Below are 25,946 nucleotides of genomic sequence, written 5' to 3' on the forward strand. Positions count from 1 at the left end.
GTCTGTCTTGAAGCCAGCAGTAACTCAGGCAGTATCTGAAAAATTTTATTTTCCCTTCAGGATGTGGTTAACTTGTTTTTCGAAACAAGGGGGAGTTCGCCTTGCATCTTGCAAGTTAGTCATAGGTGTTAACCACAGCATCCTGCCTGTTGCTTCTGAGGGCAAGACGAGTTGGGGAATGTGTGTGTTCGGGGTCTTTTTGACTAATAATCAAGTTGCTGTAGAAACTGTATCACTCCATCAAACCATCATATGTTATTTCCTGTTGGCCCCTTCCTAGTATTAATGAGTGGAAAAAAAAACATGCTCTCATCTCTTCTGATACCCATATTTTTCTTCCTCATGCTCCTATCAACCTGCCTCTTAATTGATTTTTCCTTAGACGTATATCTCTCTTTGCTGTGATCCAGAATATCATGCTGGGTTCTCTTTAAAGTGATCTGAAAGACAAAATGTCATTCAAATCCTCTAAGTCTAAGATTCGTGTCCCCTTCTGTATCTCTTTAATGAGTCAAGGAGCCCCTCCACTTCCCTGTGCAAACCCTAGAAAAGACAAATTCAGTCAACAGTAAATCTAGGTTATGAACAATGCATTTCTAATCTCACTGGTCATTAGAAATGGATTTCAGCAATCTCTATTACAAGTTCAGATGAAAAAGCAAGCACAAACCACAGCATTTTGGTGTAATAAAATTTTATTTTGATAATCACCACAGTAACATAAAATGCAGATGCCATACACTTTGCAGAAAAGATTCAAATTTAATAAAGAAATGTAAATAAAAATGTTACTACAGTTGAATATTATCTGGTTGAAGTGCATCCCTTCAGATCCAACGCAGCTCTTCTCATCTATACTAGAAAATTATGGTTATTAAAGCTATCTTAAAATACATATATATATATAAATAACATCTACTGTGCCTCTCTCAGAAGTAAAATATCAGTTCTACAGAATAATGCAACATTGCTGTAAAAAGGTATTTTTAAAAGTTCATATATCGATATTGAGGTTTCAATTTTTTTTCAAAACTGTCAAAGCAGGTTGGATGCTTGCATGCAAAGGATAGAAAAGTGGAAGGATCAATTTCTACTTAGCTGACAGATGAGGAAAAATACTTTCCTCTGCTCACAGAAAACAAGAAATAGCAAAAGCAATTACAACTCTAAAAATTATGTAAACTATCTAGGCAGGAGTCCACACTCTGAAATGTCTTAAGGAGATGGTGCTGTGCTGTGTTCTAGGTGGTTGTTGTCAACAGATTTAACATCATCTCTTCAAATTGTACTGCTGGTAACTGCTCTCTCCTGCTGTTTCTCAGCTTTCTTCTGCCTTGGTTCCTCTTTGCCTGGAAAAGAAGAGTATGTTTTAAATTATATTTAATGCATATGGGTGTATGTGCCACTGTTTGATTGCTGTTAGATCAAGATAGGCAGATTTACAAAGCTTAATCTGGATAGTCTTTTGTGCCACTTTTGGTTATATTAATTTAAAAATTCTCCCTCCTCCTCTTTCCTGCTACCTCTTCACATGATTGTGTTTTGGAAGCCTGGCTTTTGATTCCTTATTCATCTTGACTTTTCTCTAGCCCTCATGTTCTGCCAGATGAAACAGTCATTAAGATATTTCTTAAGCATTTTGGATAAAACCTGAGATGTTCTGTCAAAGCAAGCTTGCTGCAAAGCAAATCTGGGGACCCGCAACCTAGAACTGAGCTATGGATTCATGAAAAGGCAGTGGTTTTTTGTTTGGTTGGTTGTTTTTGTTGTTGTTGTTTGCTTGTTTGTTTGTTGTTTGCTTGTTTCCATAAACCTACAACATTTATTAATGGAAACAGGAGTAGATGAACAGATGTCACTCCTTGTGGGGTTTGAGAAGTACACAAACCCAAGTAGTCATTACTGGCACGTGCTTCCAATTTTTCCGCAGATGAAACAATGCATTTCCTTACCTCAGAAAAGAAACAACTTGATGCTCATGAGTGTATTGAAGGCGATACTTTTTGCCAGCAGGACTCGTAAACCCAACACAGCCATGGACAGCATGTTTGTTTTCTCTGTTTTGATGTCTCCTTAGTGAGAGAGAAAAGATAGGAGAGATCATGATCTAGAGTGGGATGTCATGACATTGGTGGAAAGTGGAAAAAAAACACAGGCAATAGTGTCAAGGAGAGAAATGGCAGTAAAAGAAAAGACGACGGAGAAATGTGGCAACAACAAAGGCAGAGAATGTCTGTCTATATTGGATTTTCATAATCATAGAGTGGTTTGGATGGCAAGGGATCTTAAAGATCGTCAAACCCCAACCCGCCTGCTAGATCAGGTTGGCCAAGGCCTCATCCAGCCTGGCCTTGAACACCTCCAGGGATGGGGCATCCACAACTTCTCTTGGCAACCTTTTCCAATGCCTCACTACTCTTACAGTAAAGAACTTCCACCTAATGTCTAAAACTAAAAGAGGATAGATTTAGATGAGACCATTCCCCCTTGTCCTATCGTTATCTACCTGAATAAAGAGTCCTTCTCCATCCTTTTTATAAGACCCATTTAAGTACTGAAAGGTCACAATAAGGTCACCCTGGAGCCTTCTCTTCTGCAGACTGAACTTCCCCAGCTCTCTCAGCCTTTCTTCATAGGAGAGGTGCTCCAGCCCTCTGATAATATTTGTGGCCCTCCTCTGGACTCGCTCTACAAGTCCACATCTTCCTTAATGGTGGGGGCCCCAGAACCGGATACAGTACTCCAGGTGGGGCCTCATGAAGGCAAAGTAGAGGGGAGCAATCATTTCCCTTGACCTGCTGGCCACTCCTCTTTTGATGCAGCCCAGGATGCAGTTGGCATTCTGGGCTGCAAGCGCGCACTGCTGGCTCATGTTAAACCTTTCATCCACCAGAACCCTTAAGCCTCTCTCCTCAGGGCTGCTCTCAATGAGTTCTTCTCCCAGTCTGTACTCCTGTCTGGGATTGCACTGGCCCAGGTGCAGCACCTTGCACTTGGACTTGTTAAACCTCATTAGGTTATCATGGGCCCACTTCTCAAGCTCGCCCAAGTCCCTTTGGATGGAATCTCTTCCTTCTGTTGTACCAACTGTTCCACTCAGCTTGGTGTCATCTGCAAACTTGCTGAGGATGCACTCAATCCTATCATCTATATCATTGATGAAGATATTAAATAACACCTGTCCCAAGACACACTCCTGAGGGACACCGTTCGTCACTGACCTCCACCTGAACATAGAGCCATTGACCACTGTTTTTTTTCCTCCTGGTACTTTGTAACTATAACAAAACTTGTCTGTTACTAAAATAGTTACCCAGAAAAAGCAGGTTATGTTTAATGAATCCAATGAATACATGGTATTCTGATTTCTCTGTCCCTGAGAAAATACATTTCCAGGCTTTTATCCCCAACATAGTAACATATTTTTATAATCCCTTTAGTTAACTAACCTTTTGAAGAGGTGTCTGTTGTGTTGCAAACATTTGCTGTTATTGGTTCTTCAACCACCTTTTCTGTAGCATGATAAAGAAAAGACATTATAAACAAAATCTGACTTGTAAGAAGGATTAAAGGCAGTGTTCATATTACTTTTCCCACAGGATCAGGTGAGTGGTACAGTCTGAGGCTCAGCAGGCAGGTCACTAATATTAATTTGAGGAAAACTAATCTCAGTACAGCTGCATGAAATAAATTTTTGAGTTGCTTTGTTTTTACTTTTTTTGAATGAGCTGCATGATGGGAAAAGTAATACAAAAATGTAAAAGGTTGTTTAAGAAAAAAATAAAAACATTTTTACTTCTTGTTGATTTTCGAAAAGCTATTCCAAACTGTGTTCTAGGAAGTTTCTGCTATATGTTGAAGTATTTAGTCATAAGTTAATATAAATTTTTTTAAAAAAAAAAAAAGTGTCTTTTTAAAAAAAAAATAAATTAAAAGAGCAACTTCAGGTTCTTAAACTGTTAAAAGTTAAGACCATTTACTTAAGGAGCTTTAAATACCTTTCAGCTCTACCTGCTTAAGTACCTAGATGTCTTTCCCATTTCTGCTGGTTAGCCAGTTGGCATGCTTATAAGCAGGAAAAATAGCAAGTCTTGGAAGACACTGCCTCCAGAAATAAGTTGCAATTGTACCACAAATTTGTACCTGATGATGTTGCATTGGCTGGAAAAAAATTGCCCTTGAAGTTGGCCGTGCAGGATACTTCTGAGGCTTTTGTCACATTGACCACTTTAATAGTATCGTATGTCCCTTCTGGTGTCACAATAGGTGTATTCTGTTCATATATGACTTCAGCAGGTAACATGTTCAAATTGATATTCTTTGGATAGAAATTCCTTGCCAAACAAGCTGCTTTCCCAGTACTGCCACCTTCTTCAAGTGGCTTTGATTTTATCAGAATGACTTCTGGGTCAGAATCTTTCTGATTGCCTGTTTAAAAAAAAAAGAAAAGAAAAGAAAAGAAAAGAAAAAGAAAAAAAAAAAAGAAGTAAGTATTGTTTGGGCATGATTTGATTTTATTGCAATCTTGCCTGAGAGCTAAGTCACCTGCAATTCATGTACACTCCTCCATTGACTAATTCCTGGAATTAACAATGACTAACTGCCTTTTTTGGTTCATTTTGTCTTTCTGCTTATTCCAAAAGAACAGATAAAATACAGAAAGGATATATACGGGTAGGTTTTCCATAGAAGCTTTAATTCCATGGGATCCTAAGCTTCCTTTTGCTAGAACTCATGCCTGCATGTGAATTCTTCAGTTTGTAAGGCAGCAGAAAATGAGAAGAGAACTTTGAAGGATGCAGCTCCAAGAGACAAATTATTCTGCTTACTCGACAACTTAATTAATAAAAATAACACATCTATCAAAGACAGTCCTGTATACCCCTGAGACATAAGGGAATAACTGTTTTTCCTTTACTCACTCTCCCCTCCCCAAAGTCTTCTTCTGATGTGGCTAAAAGGTCTAACCATAGCAAGAGTGGTAAGGCAAAGAGAGAAGTCAGTTTGTTACGTCACCGTTGTGCAAGGTTACTCCAATGAGGGACATTGCTTGCAGAAATTAAGTGCTGTTGCTGGAGTGGAGAACAAGGTTGATCTTTTCATTAACAAATGCACAGATACAGGAAGGTTATTTGTCTCTAAGGCGTCAAATTAGGAGACAAGTAATCAGAAGTCTCTGAATCACTTATCTCTACTTTTCCAGGAATTTGTGATAAGGTCAAGCACTTTAAATTGTGGGGGAGATTTTCCCCACTAGACATTGTACAGGTGTAAATCATTCCAATCCAGTCTAGAGACACTGGAAAAATACTATGATCGGTACTTGGTTCAAGAAAAACTTCTGTACCTGTTTCAAAAAGTGTGACCTTTCTCATCTGTGCACTGTGCTATATTGTTAGTCCCACAGCTTCAGGAGCAGTTAGAAGTATAATGCAAAATTAACATAATAAACTGGTTTGAGCAGAACACCCTGAGGCCTATAAACTTGATGCCCATGAACAAATCTTCTTACAATCTTACTTACAATAGTGTACCAACCTTCAGTCGTAGCTCTTTAGGATTAAGATATTAACAAACATCAAGGTACAAAATATATGCCCTAGAACTGGAGTTTTGAAAGAACCTAAAAGGTGATGACAAATGTTCACAGGATTTGATATCCTAGCCCTCTCCTGTGCCTTTCAGCAGAATTGCTCTGAAACTTTCAAAAGTTTTTGTTTTTGTTTTTGTTTTTGTTTTTTTTTTTTTTAAGCTTTGAAATATTTTAGTAGTTAAATTCTTAATTCTGAGCAACAAAGAATGAAAGCCAAAGACTTAATAACTGCAAAAACCTGATTTTCAGCTACACAGTAGCAGCCTTCTCTGGGAATTTCTTATAAGACATAAAAGTAATGAAATAAGATTGCTTAAACTTGAAGTGGAAGTTTTATTCAGGAAAGAGATTGTCTCTCAAAATTATTTAGTGTCAATTATCATAATGATTTTTAAACTATATTTGCCTTCGGGTTATACATGGAGCAACTAGGGGTACTCCACAAACTAATGTCAGGACAAGATTGGCAACATGGATTTGGCTTGGCAATGCTAGGTTAAAGGTTAGACTATATGCTCTTAAGAGATCTTTTCCAGCTGAAATCACAGAATCACAGAATGGTTGAGGTTGAAAGGAACCTCCAGAGATCGTCTGGTCCAACCCCCTGCCAAGCAGGGTCATTTAGAGCACATTGCACAGGGTTGCATCCAGGCAGGTTTTGAATATCTCCAAGGAAGGAGACTCCACAACCTCTCTGGGTGACCTGTTCCAGTGCTCTGTCACCCTTACAGTAATGTTTCCTCATATTCATCTGGAACTTCATGTGTTTCAGTTTGTGCCCATTGCCTCTTGTCTTGTGGCTGGGCACCACTGAAAAGAGTCTGGCCCCATCCTCCTGGCACCCTCCTTTCAGATATTTGTATATTGATTAGACCCCCTCTCAGTCTTCTCCATGATTCTATGATTTTATGATTCTAACATGAATTATAATAAAAACATGAAACTGAAGGGATTCATCTACTATGCCTCCTTGACCAGAAGAGCTCAGCTTATCAAAGGCTACCAGGCGTTAATATATATATATATATATATATATATATATATATATTTAGAATAGAGTAAGTCCAATTTGACAAGTGCATCCTGATGGCTGTCTTTGCTAAAGAGAGGTCTATTAGGCTTTGCATTCTGCATGGCAACTGTGTTGCATTCTGCTTTCTTCAAGTCTAACATTTTGTTCTTCACAAGGTATCTTTGCAAGTTCTTGAACAGGTACTCTGCTTTTACTCTCTTTCTCTACTATTCACGTCCCAATACTGAAGAACTGAGGTGCAAGCCAAGCATTATTCTACCTTAACTTCATGGGTTGGTTCTACCAATGAAAATAGGCATAACTCCGTCCTTGTCAACACCTAGAGCAAACAGATTCCAAAGAGGACTGAAATCTTCATTGAATTCCTTTAACCTATTCAGTTTAACCCAAGCTCTGAACCATTTAGGAAGATCAAATTAGTACAGAAACATTGTCTAAGACTCCTTTTAATGTTTTTGCATAACATTATCCTTTTGCCCCCTTAGTGCTGTCTTTCTAACCCTGACAGAATAGAAATTCTTAGGAACTTAATCGTCAACCTCCACAGGAGTTTTAGTTCCCTTCAAACTGTCCAAGCATGGCTGTAAAACCTAATAATGACTATGGAAAGCTTATTAAAGTGCATAAGTGAGTAGATACTAGGTCCCAAACAAATTCAGCATGCACTTGCTCTTGTGGAGTCCAAATTCTTTGGGAACTTCTATGAATAAGCGTGTTTTCACACTTAAACTGTCTAACTGCATATCAAAGGAGCATGCAAAGAAATCCTAACACATGGGAGAAATTCTGCTTTAATTTTAGGAGGAAGAAGAAACGGAAAAATGTTAAAATCCAAACAAGAACAACTCAGAAAAGGCTCATGAGTAAAGAATACCTACTTGGCTCCACGGTCAGTTGAGTCCCCTTCCCGAAGATAAGAGGAGCAGTAGCACACAATTACAATGGGTAAATCAAAAAAGATTCATTTTGTTATTCATCCCACATGCATTTCCCTTCCAGGTGTTATAAAATGTTTTTGCCAGCTACTGTTAGCCCTGTGCTTCCCCCTCATACCTACTCCCCCATTATCTGAGATCTTTAAAGGTTTTTCATGCTTTCTGATCTCCAATATTTCTAAACGACCACCAGTATGCCAGGAAACAGCTCCTCTGGCATAACTGACTGGGTCAGATCCTCAGCAAGAACAAATGTTCACCGTGCAATGATCATTAATAAAGAAGAATTATTTCTTTATCAAACTCCAGCAGTCTCAACTGAGCCCCATTATTTTGCTTTACCTGAAAATACATCCACGAATTCCTACCTCACTTGCTTTGGGGAGATTTTTTTATATTACAGTCTGGAAGAGGCATTTTATTAGTACAAAAAGTCATAGTTCTTTTTTTAATTTGATCTTACAATGTTAAGATAATGTTAGAGTCCTTAGTTTTCTTAATTAAAGTTTTATCTAGAATAAACAAAACCAAAACCAAAATCCTTATCTGACCTTAACTGAATGCTCAGGAGAAGAACATGCCTTGAGTATACTACTATACTATACTATACTATACTATACTATACTATACTATACTATGTGTTCCACATACGTTTTGTCTGTGGATTCTCGAAAAAAAAAAAAAAAAAAAACATAGTAATCAGGTATGTCTGTTCTTAGCATCTTTAAATGCTTGCTAGTATCTCCCAGAGAAATCCAAAATAAGCAACAGGAGGGTCAGGCTGCCAGAACTCTTGAAATATTGGCTTCAACATATGAAATATTTCAATAGACATTGAGTGACTTAGATTCTTAAGGCCTATTATCTTTTACTGTTAAGCATCTTATCCTAAAGTCTTTGTGCAGCTTTGGAATTTTCATCCTACCCTCAGCTAGAAAAAAAAAATCATTGAAAAGCACGAAAATTGCACTCAACTGAAGGTTCACATAATTTTGGAGCAATATGTCTGAGATGATAGATAGACAGGAAAAACAGAGAAAGAATGACTTAAAAGTATTTCAGGGTAGAGAAGACAAGGCTAGTATATTTCTTTTGCCAAGTGATTTGTTCTCTAACCCGTATTGTAGGAAACTCAGTGAAAACATTTAAAAAATTGAGTAATGTATTGTAAGAATTTCCCTAAACCAAGAATATCTTGCTAGAGTCATTGATTCATATGCTGCCTTCAGCTGATTAGAGACATCTTTTCTTGTCAGTAGAACCAACACTCTGAAAAGCCTACGTATTGGAGAACAATTTTTGTCCTTTTTCCTAGAAAACAAGAGCCATTAACCAGCACTTGCTGATAATGAGAGGTCACAGGAATTTGGCTAAACTTTTTAAAAAAGACACATATATAACCTTTACGTGAGAGACAAGACTGTCATATTAGCATTTCTGTGTATGTCTGAAACAAGAATACCATTGTTCAGACTTCTACCTGCCAGTCTGTGTTTTGCTGGTTGTTTTTACCTGCCAAATACTCTGTGGATTTTACCTCTTTTGTTGACAAATGCAAAGTTAAATACATGTAGGCTGATGATAGAATAATGAAATCTGGAAGTGTCTTCTGGTTCTACATTTACAGCTGAGGATTTGTTGTTTGGAAAGAACAGACCTTTCTTCAGAGTAATGAATTTATATGTCATTATTCCTTTGCAATTACAGTGGGATCTAATTGTTCCAAAATAGGCATTTATTCCATAGCAAGATAGCCTCCTGACCTGGATAGATATTAGGCAGCACCTAAGAGAGCCTCATGATCTCCTTTGAGAAAGAGAGCTAGACTCTTCAGGGATACAAAACGACACAGGACATTTTTGCAGAATTTTAAAGCCATGACAATCTCTGAAAGCATTGTAACAAGTTTTAAGGTATGCACCTGGATGTTTAGGATAACAGAGATCAAATTCCCCTGGTGCCCTAGCATTCACACTGCCTTAGAGAAGCCTGGGGTGACACCTATCTTTATTGTACATGATGAAATTCCAAACAAAGTCAAAGTCAGGAAGAACTACGGCTTGTTATGATCCCTATCTTCCCGCCCCTCCCCCCACGCCCATGCATTTGCAAAGCGTGAATTGCCAAATCTCATTCATTCCACATGGTCTTGGATGTGAGGCAGCTCTGAAAATTTAAACCCAAGGTTATTTAACCTCCTTCCTTCTCTGCTAATGGAATTACTTACCTGGTAGCACTGTGAATATGGTGACAGTGGAAAAAAAAAAAAACTTTTCATACTAGAGAGCTAGGGACTTGTCTCGAACTCTGTCTCTACTGTCAGTTATTTACTACGTTATGCATCCCTACTCAAAATGAGACAGTGAAAATCCACTGAAGCACTGATGAGGATAAGACACTTCACAATAAAGCTGGGACAGAATGCTATCCAGACTGGGAATTATGACATGTTAAACTTAAGTAATTAATGCACACCAGGTGTTTGGGAATCATGGATTAATGGTGATATACAGAGGTAACCTAGTTGTTCCTGTGAAGCCTTCCTAAGCAGATACAAGATGAGGACTCAGTTTGAAACCCTGGCAAGAGAGACTACGCTCCAGGATTATTACAGCAGAAAATTCTTACAGTGAACGCAAACCACTGGATCCCTTTAACACAATTTTTAGATTTAAAAATAATGGTACTTACTTGGTTCGACTGTGAGAGTGGTTCCACTTCCAAATACAAGCTTATCTGTTATCACACCGTTAATACCTAGTCCAATAAATAACTCTTTCCTTGCTGTATCTGTAAGTCGGTTTAAAAAAAGGAGAAGAAAAGCCAGATAAGTATCCTACTGATCCATGTATAAAATCCCATGAGGGTGTTTTAATCCACACTTTCTTCTGAACCTGGAAGGGAGCAAACAATAATTGAATAGTTCAATGATTTCAAATACCTTGATCAAGTACAGAAATCCCAAGTTCTCCCTTTCTTCCATGTTTTGGCAACTCCATGAGATTTATTTTTCCAGGATAAATGAAAATATGAAAAGAACATTGGATTTGTCTCCTGACATATTTCAGGCTTTTATGTAATTTTCTCTCAAAAACATATAGCCATTTTTCCATCTTTCAGTTTTTGTACAGGGCCCTATATTGTTTATATCATTGTGGTACTCCAACCCCAAAACACTGTGATATATTTCATTACAAAAACTGCCTCTTTTTTCTATGCAGAATTTTGGATTATACTGGCAGTCACATGACTTCTTGAGTGGTTTCTGTACTAACATACCACATGAAGAAATATGGTATGGCTTTCAAGAAAGAGTCTACAATAAGATAAAGAAGGTAAAATTTAAAGTGGGAACTTTGGGATTACATAACACTTCTGAAAAGTCTCATGGAGTTAAGCTTGTGAGAAAGCAGGAAAAAAAATAAACAGTATCTTTAGTACTATTTCAAAGCATTTTGGAAAATTCTTCTAGGTTGCAGAAAGGTGTCTACTTTTTCATCTTGAATTTGGTTTCATTGCTCAGCAGGGTGACGTGGTTGATACTGACACTTAGAGTTGGTGTCTGGGGGTCATTTGGTGCCTTAGGAAGTCTTATCCTTTTTTGAGGTAAAATGAGAAAGTAGAGAAAATTATTGTTCTTTGTTAGGTAGAGATACTCTACCTATAGGAGTGGCTGTCACAGAATAAATTGTTTGTAACAGCTTGATCAAAGCCTTCAGGATGATCAAGCCGTGCACCATTAGCACTATCTAGACCTAGAAAATTGTACAGAGTTATAAGCAGAGGAACATACGCTATGTGTGAATGTACCTGTCTGTTCTGGGCTGGTTTAAAATCATGTGGCTCTTTATTTAGCTCATCTAGGAGTCAGAGGTGTGGCGATTAAATGCCTTTTCACTATTGTCCAAGACGTTACAATGAAAAAAAAAAGTCCCTTCTACAGCTGTCTTGTAATGCAAAAATATAAATTTAAACATGAGAGAACAGACAAAGTAATACTTAATCAACATAGTAACCCCTTGGTACACACAAAGATCTGTGTGCATGTTCTTTCATCACAGAAAAAGATGTAAGAGAAGTGTTTGAAATACACACCTCTCTTACTGTGAGGTAAACTGAGGATTTATTAACAATACGTAATGATGGAGACTTCAACTCACCATCTTCCATGACACTTCCAAGGGCTTAAAGAAATGCAACTTATTTATATTTCCTCTGACAGAAATGGAGGTGGCATCTTACATATGGGAAGCTTGTAGAATGAGCCTTGAAACACCCTCCATGGTGGAAAGATGCTGACATTGCAGCTGTTAAGACCAGAGTAAGGTGTCGTGGTCTTCTAACCTGTAGAATATGTGTGGTCGATGAAGATCTGTGTCACCAAAAAGAGGAGTTGTGTGAGGAGACCTACAGAGATGAAGACAGAAACCCTGTAGTTTCAAGAGCCCAACTCCCAGCTTCTAACAGAGGAGAAGCAGGCTGTCTGAGTCCATCAGTTTGGGAAAAGGAGACTCCTGTGATGATGAAGCCTGGGAGCTGTGATTTCTGTCACTAGGAGGAATGCTCTTGCTCCACCTGAAGATTTGCAACTACAGAATAGATTGAGTACCGTCATAGTAAACAACTAGATAGAACTCTGTGAAATGAGGTGTATGTGCACATAGGCCACGAATCACACAGGAGCACCAGAAAAAGTGGTGAGTGTCAGTAGTGGGAGGCTCCCTGCTCCAGAGGATGTAAGCCCCCATCTGACAAGCTGACCTGTCACCTAGGGAGGTTTACTACTTTCAAGGCCTCAGATCTGGGACACTGTCAAAACTTATAAGGCATATAGACTATTAACCCCTGCTGCTCTTTCATGTGAGTACTAATGAAACTGCCAGGAGTCCTGGAAAGTAGCCAGCATGACTACATGGCTTGAGAGGTGATGGTCAAGGACACAGGGGTTTCCATTTCATCCTATTGGTGAGGAGGAAGGAAGTGAGAAGGAGGAATGGGTGGATCCTGCTGGCTGAGATCTGGTGGCAGCAGGGACTTGGTTTCTATGACCATCAGACCCATTGGACCAAGGACTGTGTGAAAGAGATGGGATCCACCTGACTAAATGGGCCAAAAGCTTCTTTGCCGATAATCTGAGTAACCTGGGGCAAAAGAAAGTCTTCATGTGTGACTGAGTTCCCCTCTGAAGTGCCTGGGCAATAATACATGCAAACCCAGGAAAAGAAAAACAAGATAAATTTAATCCCAGATTGTAGTTGCAGGGCTATGATCTCACTGAGATCACGGAGACATGGTAGGATAGTTCATATGACTCAAGAATTGAAATGCATCTTGAAGTCTAGGTTACTGTACACTGCCTGGGCCTCCTATTTAGCGTGGCCCTGTTTATCCTCCACAGCCTGGTTGCAAAGCTTTTGGATCATGGAGGTTTGGTGGGAAAGCTACAGAAGTACTGTAGGGGATGGAGACAGGCTCATTAGGAAAGACAGGCTGAGAAGGTGTGGAGAGGGAATTGCTCTTTCCATGACAGACTATCTGAAATGCATGGTTCTGCTTTGGGACACACAATGAGAGAGATGATAGCATGTGGGTAAGAATTAGAGAGCAGATCAGCATGACTGATATGATGGGTGGCTATGACAGATCATCTGATCCAGAAGAAGAAGTAGATGAAGCCTTCTGCAGAGAACTGGAAGAAGCTTCATGTTCACATGGTTCTCATGGGGGACTTGAACCGTGCTAAATGTCTGCTGGAAGGAAAGCACAGCAGGGCACAAGCATTCCAGCACTTTTCTAGAGCTTACTGTTGAAAATGTTATGTCACTGGTGATAGAGGAGCTGGACCTCATCCTTGCAAACAAGGAAGAATTGGTGGTAGATGTGAAGGTCAGTGGCAGTCTTGGCTGCAGTGATCATGCAGTGTTTGAGCTCAGAGAGGAGGAAGACATGCAAAAAGCAGAACCACAGCCCTAGACTTCAGGAGAGCAGAATTTGACACCCTTGGGGATCTGCTTAGAAGAATCCCACGGGTTATGGTCCTGGACAGAAGAGGGGTCCAGGAAAGCTGCTTGATTTTCAGAGATCACCCCCTTCAGGTTCAGGAATGGTTCATCTTGACAAAGCAGGAAATCAAGCAAAGGTAGCAGGAGGACAAAATATTGAACAAGAAGCTCCAGAACAAACTCAGAAATAGAAATGAAATATGCGAGAGATAGAAGCAGGGGCGAGTGATCTAGGAGGGATATAGACACCCTGCCTGATCATGCAGGATTAGGGTCGGGAAAACCAAAGACCGTCTGGAGCTGATTCTGGTAAGCCACATGGAGGGCAACAAAAAAGTTTCTATAGGTACATTATCAACCAAAGGACTAGAGAAAACATGGGCACACTGCTGACTGGAGCAGGGGAGATGGAGACAAAAGCAAGTGAAAAGGTTGAGGCATTCTGAGGCACTTGGTGCCTTCTATGTCTGTCTTTACAGGTAAGCCCAATCTTCAGAATTCCCAAGTAAATATATTGGAGGCGCATGTGTTTCAAAGTCCTTGTTCTGATGTCTGGTAGCTGGAAGATTACTAGTGCGAAGTATCCTTTGTAGTCTCCGGTTTTTGTACTATTCTTCATGTCTCTGCTTCTGTATGTTTTTGGATACAGAGCTAAAAAGATCTCTATTTTTACTAAAAAAGAGAGTCAACAAATCTTACCTGCTATGTGATCTAAGAAAAAGAAGAGAACACAATGCTGAGATTAAATAGAAACACCTAAAATACAGTAGTTCTATCCCTACCTGATCAACTTGAGTTGACAGGCAGATGTCCAAAATCACATCATATGCAAGATGTGAGATCTGATGTGAATGTCAGGGTTTTGTATAGAAACTAGGCGTGTATAAGAATGTCTCCCCACTCTTTGAGTCATGCTGGGAATCAAATTTGTGTGTGTGAATACAGTTGTCTGAAGAAAAAGAGACTATGCAGGGCACCATGTTTCTGCATTTGAGAGAAGTCAGTGAATAAGCCAATTTGTGTGCAGCGGTTCAGTCTACCTCAGTCACTGTGGTACGTAGTCAACACAGTGGTAGACCGTTCTACAAAAACATCTGTTGTTTCGTTGCTGGATTTTTTATTTTTTTAGAGCCAGGTGTTCTCCTTTTTCATGTCCTTTGAATAGATGGATTTTATTTTCCTCTTTCTCTCTACTGTTATACTTTTGAATAGTCTAAAACTGTTGCAGAGAGATTTTTATACTCTAAAAGCAATACTGTCAGCATTGCTTTTTTGGCAGAGTAATATTAATCTCTGATTATCATATTGCCCATACTTGTCATAAATGATGTTGTTCCTTCTGAGTTGTTAGAGCTTTTCTCACTTGACAGACTTTATTTCTGGTTCATCTTTTAACAAATATAATGAGATTTAGGGTGAAACATTTTAAAGAATATCTGGGGACCAGTTGCACCAGTCCTATTAATCATAGAATCATAGAATCACGGAATCATTAAGGTTGGAAAAGACCTTCAGGATCATCTGGTCCAACTATCACACTACTACCAATGTCACCCACTGAACCATGTCCCTAAGCACCACATCCAACATTTCCTTGAACACCCCCAGGGATGGTGATGTCATCACTTTCCTGGGCAACCCGTTCCAATGCCTGACTACTCTTTTCAATTACATTTCATTCTACATTTCCCAAGTCTTTCTGGACCTTAAAGCATTTATGTTTCTAAAGCCTATTGTCAGGTCAAATAAAAAATGAGTCCATATTCACATTTTTTTCAAAAGTTATTTTGTTTTCGCTGATGCTTTTTTAATGGATTCTGTTTGCTTGGGTATGCTAAAGTTGTTTATTTACTAAGGTATTTGATCCATAATATTTCTTGTTTCAGTGCCATTTTTGTAAATGTTTCTGGAGGTGTTATTTTTCCTGATTATATGCACCAATTTTTCTCACTTTTTCTGATATTGTGAAATAGATTTCTTGGCTACTGAATTGTCTATACTTTGGACATCTTAACTACTTTTATGTGACTTTAGCTGAGTTTGAGAGTCCGTAACATCTAGTCATGGATGATTACAGTTGTCTTTAAAAAAAAAAAAAAAAGTCTGTTTTTGATTATTTGGCTTAATGGCTATCTGCAACTGTGAAGCAGTTTCTGAATCAATTCCATTTCTAAGACACAAAAGGAAATAGCAGTATTTCAACCTGTTCACAAATCTGCCTGGTTCCATGTTGTATTACTCAATTTGTTTATTAGCATTATTGTTGTTGCTAAATACAAAAGTGTATTTCTCATTTTTAATCTCTATTTTTAATACCAGTGCTGCTATGTTTTTTGTTGTCAAGATGTGTATGTTCATCAACACTTTCCTTTATTGTGTCAAATTGGTTTCTCCTTCTTGCCTCAACCTTCTCCAGGAAATGGCTGAGTTGCCTGATGTGATACTTTCAGTCTCTTGAACTGTCTGCAGGACAAAGATAAGTTGTAAAGATCTCCAGTGACAGGCCCGGTTAGCTACAGGTGCCTGTCCCATCCCCTTCACTTGCTGCCAAATCGTATCAGGGCAGCCTTCTTGCCACTGAAATCTGAGACATAGTAAAACAGCCCTTCCCTATGCCAGGCCTTTGGGTAGCCACAGAAACACATCTGTCTTTTACAGTCTCCTGCAAGCCATGCGCTTGGGTTTGTTTGGTTTAAAAGCTGAGTTCTGCCTATGTTTTTTCTTTCTTTGTCCTGGTGCATGCCCTCCAAAAAGTTGCAGGAGGCATTCCAATACTGACAGTGAGGTGCTAGAGAGAATGCTTAGACCATTTGTCTTCTACAAGGTGATACTGAACACCTCTCCTTCAGTTCTGTGTCAGAAGAAATGGGAAGAGAGGGAGTGCCTCTTCCTCCAGAAGAGTGTCCTAAGCAGATGAAGATGTATTTTGTATAGGGAATAGTTGTTTGAGTTCTTTCAGCACTTGCCGAAAGGTCTAACAGGCATTTTTAGAGAAAAAACTATCCTGGCCCACAATAATTCTTAGCCACTAAACATGTGTATTTTAATCCAATTTCCCTTTTTGGGGAACAGCCCACTCTGAGCTTAGCTCCCAGAACATCTACCTGATTTCATCACACATATATAAAAGGCTGTGTCCATGGCTCTCATTGGAAGGAGAGGTGATTCTGGGATGCAGCTGTCAAGAAGGTGACATCTCTCTTAAAGGATACATTGGTGTTGGGGTTTAACCCGGCCAGCAGCTAAACACCACACAGCTGTTTGCTCACCCTCCCCCCTCCCTCTCTGGGATGGGGGAGAGAAACACGCAAGTGAAGCCTGTGAGTTGAGATAAAGACAGTTTATTAAGACAGGAAAATAATAATAACAACAATAATAATAATAATAATAGTATTACTAATAATAATGTGTACGAAACAAGTGATGCACAATGCAGTTGCTCACCACCTGCTGACTGATGCCCAGCCTATCCTCAAGCAGCCAGCCCCCCACCCCAGCTAGCCACCGCTAGATATTGTTCAGCATAACGTCAGATCGTATGGAATATTCCTTTGGCCAGTTTGGGTCAGCTGTCCTGGGTCTGTCCCCTCCCAGCTCCTGCTGCACCCCTAGCCTGCTCGCTGGCAGGACAGAGCGAGAAGCTGAAAAGTCCTTGGCTTGATGTAAGCACTGCTCTGCAACAATTAAAACATCAGCATGTTATCAGCACTCTTCTCATCCTAATCCAAAACATAGCACCCTACCAGCTACTAGGAGGAAAATTAGCTCTGTCCTAACTGAAACCAGGACAGTTGGACATTATGTTCTTTTATGGACAGAACCATCCCATATATTCAAACCATCTTCCAAGGCAGAAATGCTACTGGTCATTTGTTTCCTGTAGACAGTGTAGGTGATCTTAAGAAAATCGTTATTTAAGAAGACCAAACAGTAAGTCACAACTTTCATTTGGGAGTGAACAGATAAAATCAGTGATTTAAAGTAGGATCTTTAATACCTGCTTGGGAAAGTCCATATGCTGCAAACAGCCACAAGAAAGGAAGGTGGTAACAGAAGAAATAAAAAAGCATCTACTCTGTATTTATAGCTCTTGAGAGACAATTGATATTGGCCTGACAGGAACTCTACTGTGTTGAATGACTCTTAGGTTAATCCATGGCAATGATTCTTCCACAGAGCCAAATGTGGTAATCAGGGTAAAGACTGGAGATAAATGACCCCACATGCCTCACCATAATCAGCTCCAGATAGGCTTTGGCTTTCCCAAACCTAATCCTGCATGATCAGACAGGGTGTCTAAATCCCTCCCAGATCACCTGCCTCTGCTTCAACCTCTTGCACATTTCCTTTCTGTTTCTGAGCTTGTTCAAGAGCTTCTTCCTCATGATTTTAACCTCCTTTGCTTGACTTCCTGTTTTGTCATGATGAAGTAGGAGGTCCAGCTCCTCTATCACTTGTGTCACGATATTTTCATCAGCAAGCTCTAGAAAAGTGCTTGGATTGCTTGTGCCCTCCTGTGCTTTCCTTCCAGCAGATATCTGGCATGGTTCAAGTCCCTATGAAGACCAGGGCCAGTGAACATGAGGCTTCTTCCAGTTGTCTGCAGAAGGCTTCATCTACTTCTTCTCCCAGATCAGATGATCTGTCATAGCCACCCATTATATCAGTCACACTGATCTGCTCTCTAATCCTGACCCATACGCTATCAGGTCTCTCATTGTGTGTCCCAAAGCAGAACTCCATGCATTTCAGATAGTCTGTCATGGAAAGAGCAATTGCCTTTCCTCACCTTCCCAGTCTCTCTTTTCTAATGAGGAATCATAGAATCATAGAATGGTTTGGATTGGAAGGGACATTAAAGGTCACCTGCTGCCAACCCCCCTGCCATGGGCAGACACCTTCCACTACACCAGGTTGCCCAAAGCCCCATCCAACCTGTCCTTGAACAATTCCAGAGAGTGGGCATCCACAACTTCTCTGGGCAACCTGTTCCAGTGCCTTACCACTCTCATAGTAAAAGATTTCTTCCTAAAGTCTAATCTAAATCTACTCTCTTTTAGGGTAAAGCTATTCCCCGTTGTCCTATCATTGCACATCCTGATAAAGAGTTCTTCTCCACCTTTCCCATAGGTCTCCTGTAAGTACTGGAAGGCCACTAAAAGCTCTCCCCAGAGCCTTCTCTTCTCCAGGCTGAACCCCAATTCTCTGTCTTTATTCATATGAGAGGTGCTTCAACCATCTCATCATCTTCATGGCTCTCCTCTGGACTTGCTGTAACAGGTCTATGTCTTTCTTATGCTGGGGGCCCTAGAGCTAAACACTGTACTCCAGGTGGGGTCTCACAAGAGCAGAGTAGAAGGGGAAAAACACCTCCCTTGACCTGCTAGCTGCACTTCTTTTGATGCATCTCCTTCTTTTGATCCATCCCCTACAGTATTTCTGCAAGCTATCCCAGCAAATCTCCATGATCCAGTACCTTTGCAGCTAGGCTGTGGAGGAAAAACTGGGCCATGCTAAATAGGAGGCCCAGGCAAAGTACGTTAACCTGCAGTACACCATACAGCCTCTGAACTTCCCAGTATAGCTACTACTGGATCATAACTTGTCATAAATTGGATCATAAATTTGTTCCACTCTGCTGCAGTTCTGCTCCAGTATGAGTCTAGCATCACAGAAATATGCTGCCTCATCCTTTTTTTTTTTCTCTCTGAATCTGCAGTGTGAATCTGTTCCAGGAAATCTCCACTGCTCCCTTAAAGTGACGGGAAGCCTTCTCCATAGACATCTCCCTCCTTGTAAATCTGGTCCAGAGAACAACATGGCCTCAACAACATGGCTGCAGCTTAGCAGGAGCCCAGAACCCCCCTTAGGACCTTTGCAGCTACAGTACGGGAAACCTAAGTGGACCAAGTGTCATGGTTTTGACTGATACCACCTTTAGGGGAACACTGCCAACTCCACAGAGTGTCTGAATCTATCCCCCTGCAACTCCATCTTTTCCCAGGTACTACAGCCTGGCTCCCTGGGGAAGGGATCTAGGACAGGGCTGGAAAAGGGAGTTGCATAGGTCAGAGGAGCCCACTGGGGACTTGAGGGTGGGCAATGAAACAGTGGGATGCAGGATCACGGTGGTGTAGGATACCCTGAGCAGCTTGGGGCTGTCCCAGCATGGCAGGACATGCCAGGTCCTCTAGAGCCCCTCAAACCCATGGACTACTGGATTGTTGTTCTGGCCCAGGGCACCCTCCATACCCTCTTTGCTGGGGTCCCCAACAAAAATTCTTGCTGGCCTCAGTGTGCACACATGAGCAGGTATGTACATGGAGCCACAACTAAAAACAAAGGGAAGAGACTACTCAAATCCAAGGGGAAATAAATCTTCAGCTCAGCTCCTGGTGCTGCACCACTCTGGGACTCCCCGAACAACATGAGTTTTCAAGAACCAATTCAGATCTGGCTCTCCATGTTAAAAATGCAGTCGATACTCATTGTGTTTCTTCTGAACAAACTCTTCCCTTGTTGCCTTCTGACTGTGAGAGGGACTGAGAGTGAAGAAGGTTAGCAATGTGTTCATGGTTTTGTGTGAGCTTGTGAAAGATTCTGCTGCTACAGCAGTACCTTTTTTTCCCTTTTGGGAAAGCCAATCTCTATGAGCCTTGAAAAGCTTCTTGAAGGCAACCACAAAAGACCTGGCTGGATTTAAACCCCCTCCTTTACATTTCTGCCTATGATTCAGCCACTGTGCCATTTTCCAGCTCTCTGGTGCTGCAGGTGGCTGTGTCTGCAGCTGCTGGTGAGAGCACTTCCAGGGAAAGGTCGTTCCTGGAGGAGCCTGCAGACCTGGTGACTCCAGGCTGGAAGGATGAAGCAAAGCATTGGAGTCCCACAAAAAGATACTGTAGCACTATATGCTGCAGGTCTCTGTCAGGAATCTGCCAGGTCCAGCCCCAAGTGTAGTTATAGGTACACCAGACATGTGACAGGTAAGTGTGAGAGACTCTGTGACCTTCCCTACTATGGGCCCAGAGGCCTCTGCACCTGGCAAAGGGCACCTACAGCCCCAGGTGACAAGGATGAAAAAGCAGTGAGAGCTCAAGCAATTGCTTCATCCACTCTATCATTTTCTCAGGCTTCTACTTGTGATCTATGGAATCCAGGGGCTGTAAACACATACGGTCAGCAGCTCTTGCTCCCATTATATTCTCAGGTCTGTGAGAGAAGCCCATGAACAACAAACAACCCAGAATGTGACCATAGGATGAAGCACTCAGATGTGTGCACAGGCTTTCATGTTATCAGGGAAAGAACCAATTGGAAATAATATAAACTTAGATTTGTTGCAATGCTGCTTTGTTACGCCTACAAGACACTGATGTGAAAAATGTCTCATTTTGGAGGAAAAGAAAATTTTGTCTTTCCTGAATTGTCTTCCATGAGAAACTACAGACGTCCACTTTCTTATAGTGAGCTCCCAAAGGACCCTTTGTACTCTCTCCTTTTCCCCTGTTCACCCCTCAGAGAGCAATACTTGTGGGCTAGACTGAATCTAACCAAAAAAAAAAACAGACCAGGGCTTACCTGTTGGGCAACTACACAACCCCCCTTCCTACCAGGAAACAATGGAAACAGGGAAACTTGTTTCCAAAGGTGATGTGTCAGCAACGTGAGGAAGAGACACAGGAAGACAGCAATCAGAAGTGTTAGAGCTCCCTTGGGGACAGAAACAGGTAGAGCATTTCTTTCAGAGTCAAATGATTAAAAACTGTATGTTGTAACAAAATGGCTCTCTGGGAGCTGCCCCAAACACCTGTGCAACTCGATTAAGCTCCAGTGCCAAGGGCCAGAGCCCTGCAAGCAGGATTCAGTTAAAGCTCAGCTAGATTTCCTGTCCCTGTGTGAACAGCACAGAAATAGCGGGCTGAGTCCTGGAGGTGCAGGTTATTCAGGGTCAGACCTGTCTTAGACTTGGAATTGTCTCGAGAGGCTGTGGCTCGGCCCTTCACTGCTGGGCCATATCTTATATATGAGGAGTCAGGGCTAATATAGGACAGCCACTGAAGACTGCCACCAAGTGCCTGACGGTACCACAGAACACTGTAAATTTCAAAGTTGAAGTCAGATCCCCGGCAGGAGAGGTGCACGGATTCCCCTGGTACTCGAAGACGTCCACCAGACTCCACCAGCATCAATTCGGCACACATGCCTGCAGAAGGAGAGCACAGGGAGTGGGGCAGTGTGTGCCCACGGACGGAGGAGGATGCTCTCCAGAAGCCCCGGTGACCCCAGCCCAGCACAGGCTCAGCCGCCAACCCCGTTGATCCCGACAAAGCCCCTGGCCAGGGGCACTGCCCCGACTGCCCTCCTCGGGGCTCAGACGGGGCTGCTCCCAAAGCGTCCCCGACCCCGACAGCCTCCCTCTCCCGCGCACACCGGACCCTCCCCGACAACGACGGCGAGCGCTAGGCTCCAGTGCGCCAGGCGGGGCAGCACCAGGAGACGCTCCAGGTCGCTCAGGACCGCCCGCCGCAAGGGTCGGCCCCATCCGCGGCCCCGGCCCCGCTGCCCTCCCCGCCCGCCGCTCACCGGCCGGCCCCAAGGCCAAGGCCAAGGCCAAGGCCAGCAGCCGCGGCCCCAGCCCGGCCGCCATCGGGCCCTGCCGCGCCCGGCGGGAGGCGGACACGAGCAGAGCGGGGCCGCGCTCGGGCCGCTCCTGCCCGCACCACAAGTCGGGCCCTCGCCGGGGCAGCGCCCACCGCTCCGCCCGCCCAGGCCCGGCCCAGCCCGCCCCCCGCGGGGCCGCGGCCCCTTCGGCGGAGGAGGAGGCGGCCGCGGGGCGGGGCGCGGGGCAGCTCGGGGGCAGCGGAGGAGCGCGGCGCTCCGGCAGGTGCCTGGTGGTTCCCTCGGATGACATCAGTCCCACGGAATGGGGTTGTTAGCACCCAGGTGCAGCACTCGGCACTTCCTTTCATGAGGAAGCCTGTGCATCTCTTCTTGCTGCACTCCAGCTGACCTGGCCATTTGCCCCTGACACTGCTGTTGATCCCATGGGCCCCTATAGGAAAAGTGGCAAAGGGCTGAGCTGCAGGCAATTCTCTGCCCTCTCCAGGAGCTCAATACAGTTCTGCTGCTCCTCCCTGTTCTAAATGGCAGGGGCACAATTAGAGAAGGCGAGGGGCCCTAGAAGCAGGTTTCTGTTAAAGCTCAGTTGGATTTCCTGTCCCTGTGCGAACTGCACAGAAGTAGTGGGCAGAGTCCTGGGGTACCAGGGCATGCAGGGACAGAGAAGCCCTGGACTGGGAATTGTCACGGGAGGCTGTAGCTCTGCCCTCCACCGCTTTGCTATATTCTATTGTGCTACCATATCTGTCAATGAAGGACACCCACTCAAGACTTCCACCGGGTGCCTGACGGTACCACCGGACATAATAATCTTCGAAGCTGAGTCCGGATCCCTGGCAGGAAAGATGCACGGACTCTCCAGGTGCTCGCAGACCTCCACCAGACTCCACCAGACTCAATTCAGCCCAAATGCCTGCAGAAGGAGAGCACAGGGAGTGGGGCAGTGTGTGCCCACGGATGGAGGAGGATGCTCTCTAGAAGCTCCAGCGACTCCAGCACAGCACAGCCAGAAACGCCAACCCCCTTGCACCCCACAAAGCCCCTGGCCAGGGACACTGCCCCGACTGCCCTCCTCGGGGCTCAGACGGGGCTGCTCCCAAAGCGTCCCCGACCCCGACAGCCTCCCTCTCCCGCACACACCGGACCCGGCCCCGGCCCCGCTGCCCTCCCCGCCCGCCGCTCACCGGCCGGCCCCAAGGCCAAGGCCAAGGCCAGCAGCCGCGGCCCCAGCCCGGCCGCCATCGGGCCCTGCCGCGCCCGGCGGGAGGCGGACACGAGCAGAGCGGGGCCGCGCTCGGGCCGCTCCTGCCCGCACCACAAGTCGGGCCCTCGCCGGGGCAGCGCCCACCGCTCCGCCCGCCCAGGCCCGGCCCAGCCCGCCCCCCGCGGGGCCGCGGCCCCTCTTGCCCTATCGCTAGTTATCAGGGAGAAGAGGCCGTCCCACAGCTCCCCACAACTTCCTTTCAGGTAGCGGGAGAGAGGTCTCCAGTAAGGAGACCTCAGCCTCATCTTCTCCAGACTAAAAGGAGAAGTCTCCTCCAGTCCACACAGGCACGTCCACTGGTATGTCTCTAATAGCAGTATCTCCCCAGGCACTGCATCGCGGGATGTCTGTGGCCTGATGGATCCCGGACTTTTGGTCTAACTCCAGCAGAACTGATTGATCTTCACGGGTGGCCTGTTTCTGCATCACCTCTGTGCTAACTGCTCAGTCACATCACAGTATTGAAGACAGCTAGACGTTGTTCTTAGTTTTTGGAACCAGTGGTGGCTTGGGACTGTTTGTAATGTTAGTCCACTTTACAGGTTCTTTCACAAATCATAAGACATTGGTATTCTTCTAAGGTCAGCACTGCCCTTCCTATAACCCTTCCTTTCCAGTGAGCCATGACTCAGACTTTACTGGGACAATTTTCCGAGATTTTAGGGAACTCCACAATGTATTCTCTAACCTTTTTATACATAGCCTTCCTCCCAGGCTTGTACACAGAAGACAAGGACCACCCCTCCTGCACGCGCACACAGTCACACAGACAAGCATAACATTGCTGCTTTAAACTGGCAGATTATGTACTTGGGGAAAAACAAAACAAAAAAAAAACAGTTGTACTCATTCTGGTTATTGCCTTTTCAAATTCTGGTTCTTCAAAGGATTACCTGTAAGACAGGTCAAAAGGACCTAACAACACCTTAGCACAGTGCTTCAGTTTGCAGGCTTTTCATACTTGGTTATATGTTAATTTAATAGAGTCATAGAATGGCTTGGGATGGAAGGGACCTCAAAGACCATTTAGTTCCAAACACCTGCCATAGGTTGATCAGGGCCTCATCCAGCCTGGTCTTGAACACCTCCAGGGATGGGGCATCCACAACCTCTCTGGGCAACCTGTACCAGTGCCTCACCACCCTCTGACTGAAGAAAGTGGTGCCCCACCTGGGCCCTCCCAACCTCTCATCTAAATCTCCCCTCTTTTAGTTTAAAACCATTCCCCCTCATCCTGTCAACATCCAAACGAGCAAAGAGTTGCTCTCCATTCCTTCCACAAGTCCCCTTCAAATACTAAAAGGTTGCAATGAGGTTACCCCAGAGCCATCGATTCTGTAGGCTGAAAAGCCCCAGCTCTCTCAGCCTTTTTTCATACGAGAGGAGCTCCAGCCCCATGATCATCTTTGTGGCCCCCCTCTGGACCCGCTCTAACAGATCAACATCCTTCTTATGCTGGGGATGTCCAGACCAGGACACAGTACTCCAAGTGCAGCCACACAAGGCCAGATTAGAGGGAGACAATCACCTCCCTCGACCTGATGGCCACTCCTCTTTTAATGCAGCCCAGGATGCACTTGGCCTTCTGAAATGCAAGCGTGCACTGACACCTCATGTCGAGCTTTTCATCCAGCAGAACCTCCAAGTCCTTCTCGGCAGGGCTGCTCTCTATGAGTTCTTCATCCAGTCTGTACTCACATCTGGGATTGCTCTGGCCCAGGTGCAGCACCTTGCACTCAGACTTGTTGAACCTCATTAGGTTTACGTGGGCCCACTTCTCAAGCTTGTCCAGGTCCCTTTGGGTGGCATCCCTTCTTTCTATTCTATCAACAACAGCATTTGCCTACAGGACAAGGTGTGTGGATTTTTCTTGAGGGCTGGCATGCACAGGCATATCTGTTCTTCTTCAAAGCCTACTGCCAAAGTGAGTTTGCCTGTAATTTCCCCAGAGCTTAGCCTATTGCTCTGGACAGGTTCACTGCAGCTGCTTGCTGCCTCCTGGGTACTTGCAGTGCAATTAGCATGAGCCATAGCCTGAGGCTAGGGTGGCAGAGAAAATTTTTGAGCAACAAGGGAGTCTCCCAACTCCTCCTGTACTATCTTCTATGGAATATCTCCTAGAGAAAGACCTTGGGCACACTGCAGGAGATTCAGCAATCCCATTGTCTGCAGAGACTGTACAGGCTTAGGGCTGTAGTAGCCTCCTTGGTCCTCGTCTGGAGCAAGTATTGCCAACTGGGATGCTGCTGGTGACAGACCATGTAAACATAAGAAGCGTTGGACCTGTAAGTGCATCGCAGGGTCTCCGTGTACTATGCTCAGCCCAACAATGCAGACTTCATTGCTTGGATCTCACTGCCCTGAAATGCAACTGAAGTCACAGCACAGCTCTTCACACAACCGCTTTTCTTTTTCCAGCCCATGGAAATGGCCTAGGGATGGGTCACTGAGGGGAGTAACAAGGAAAACAGGCAACATTTCTTCTAAAGCCCAAGTGCAG

General features: G+C 43.6%; 1 protein-coding gene and 1 gene segment (V, D, J or C); both read right to left on the bottom strand.

The window, feature by feature from the left end:
- Positions 1-683: 683 nt before the first annotated feature.
- On the bottom strand, positions 684-22,286 carry LOC121059546 (Ig heavy chain Mem5-like). The gene is made up of 7 exons (XM_040536419.1): positions 22,147-22,286; positions 21,448-21,766; positions 7,505-7,563; positions 4,144-4,428; positions 3,450-3,512; positions 1,953-2,072; positions 684-1,349 (listed from the first exon to the last, which is right to left on the bottom strand). The coding sequence occupies exons 1-6, from the start codon at positions 22,208-22,210 to the stop codon at positions 1,954-1,956; spliced, it is 909 nt and encodes a 302-aa protein (XP_040392353.1). The 5' UTR covers positions 22,211-22,286; the 3' UTR covers positions 684-1,349; position 1,953.
- Positions 22,287-22,690: 404 nt separating this feature from the next.
- Positions 22,691-23,557, bottom strand: LOC121059550. The segment is given in 2 exon segments: positions 22,691-23,095; positions 23,367-23,557. Coding segments are annotated over 2 exon segments (396 nt in total).
- Between the last annotated feature and the right edge of the window lie 2,389 nt (positions 23,558-25,946).

The sequence above is a fragment of the Cygnus olor genome, chromosome 25, assembly GCF_009769625.2.
Source record: "Cygnus olor isolate bCygOlo1 chromosome 25, bCygOlo1.pri.v2, whole genome shotgun sequence".
In the NCBI taxonomy this organism is placed as follows: Eukaryota; Metazoa; Chordata; class Aves; order Anseriformes; family Anatidae; genus Cygnus; species Cygnus olor.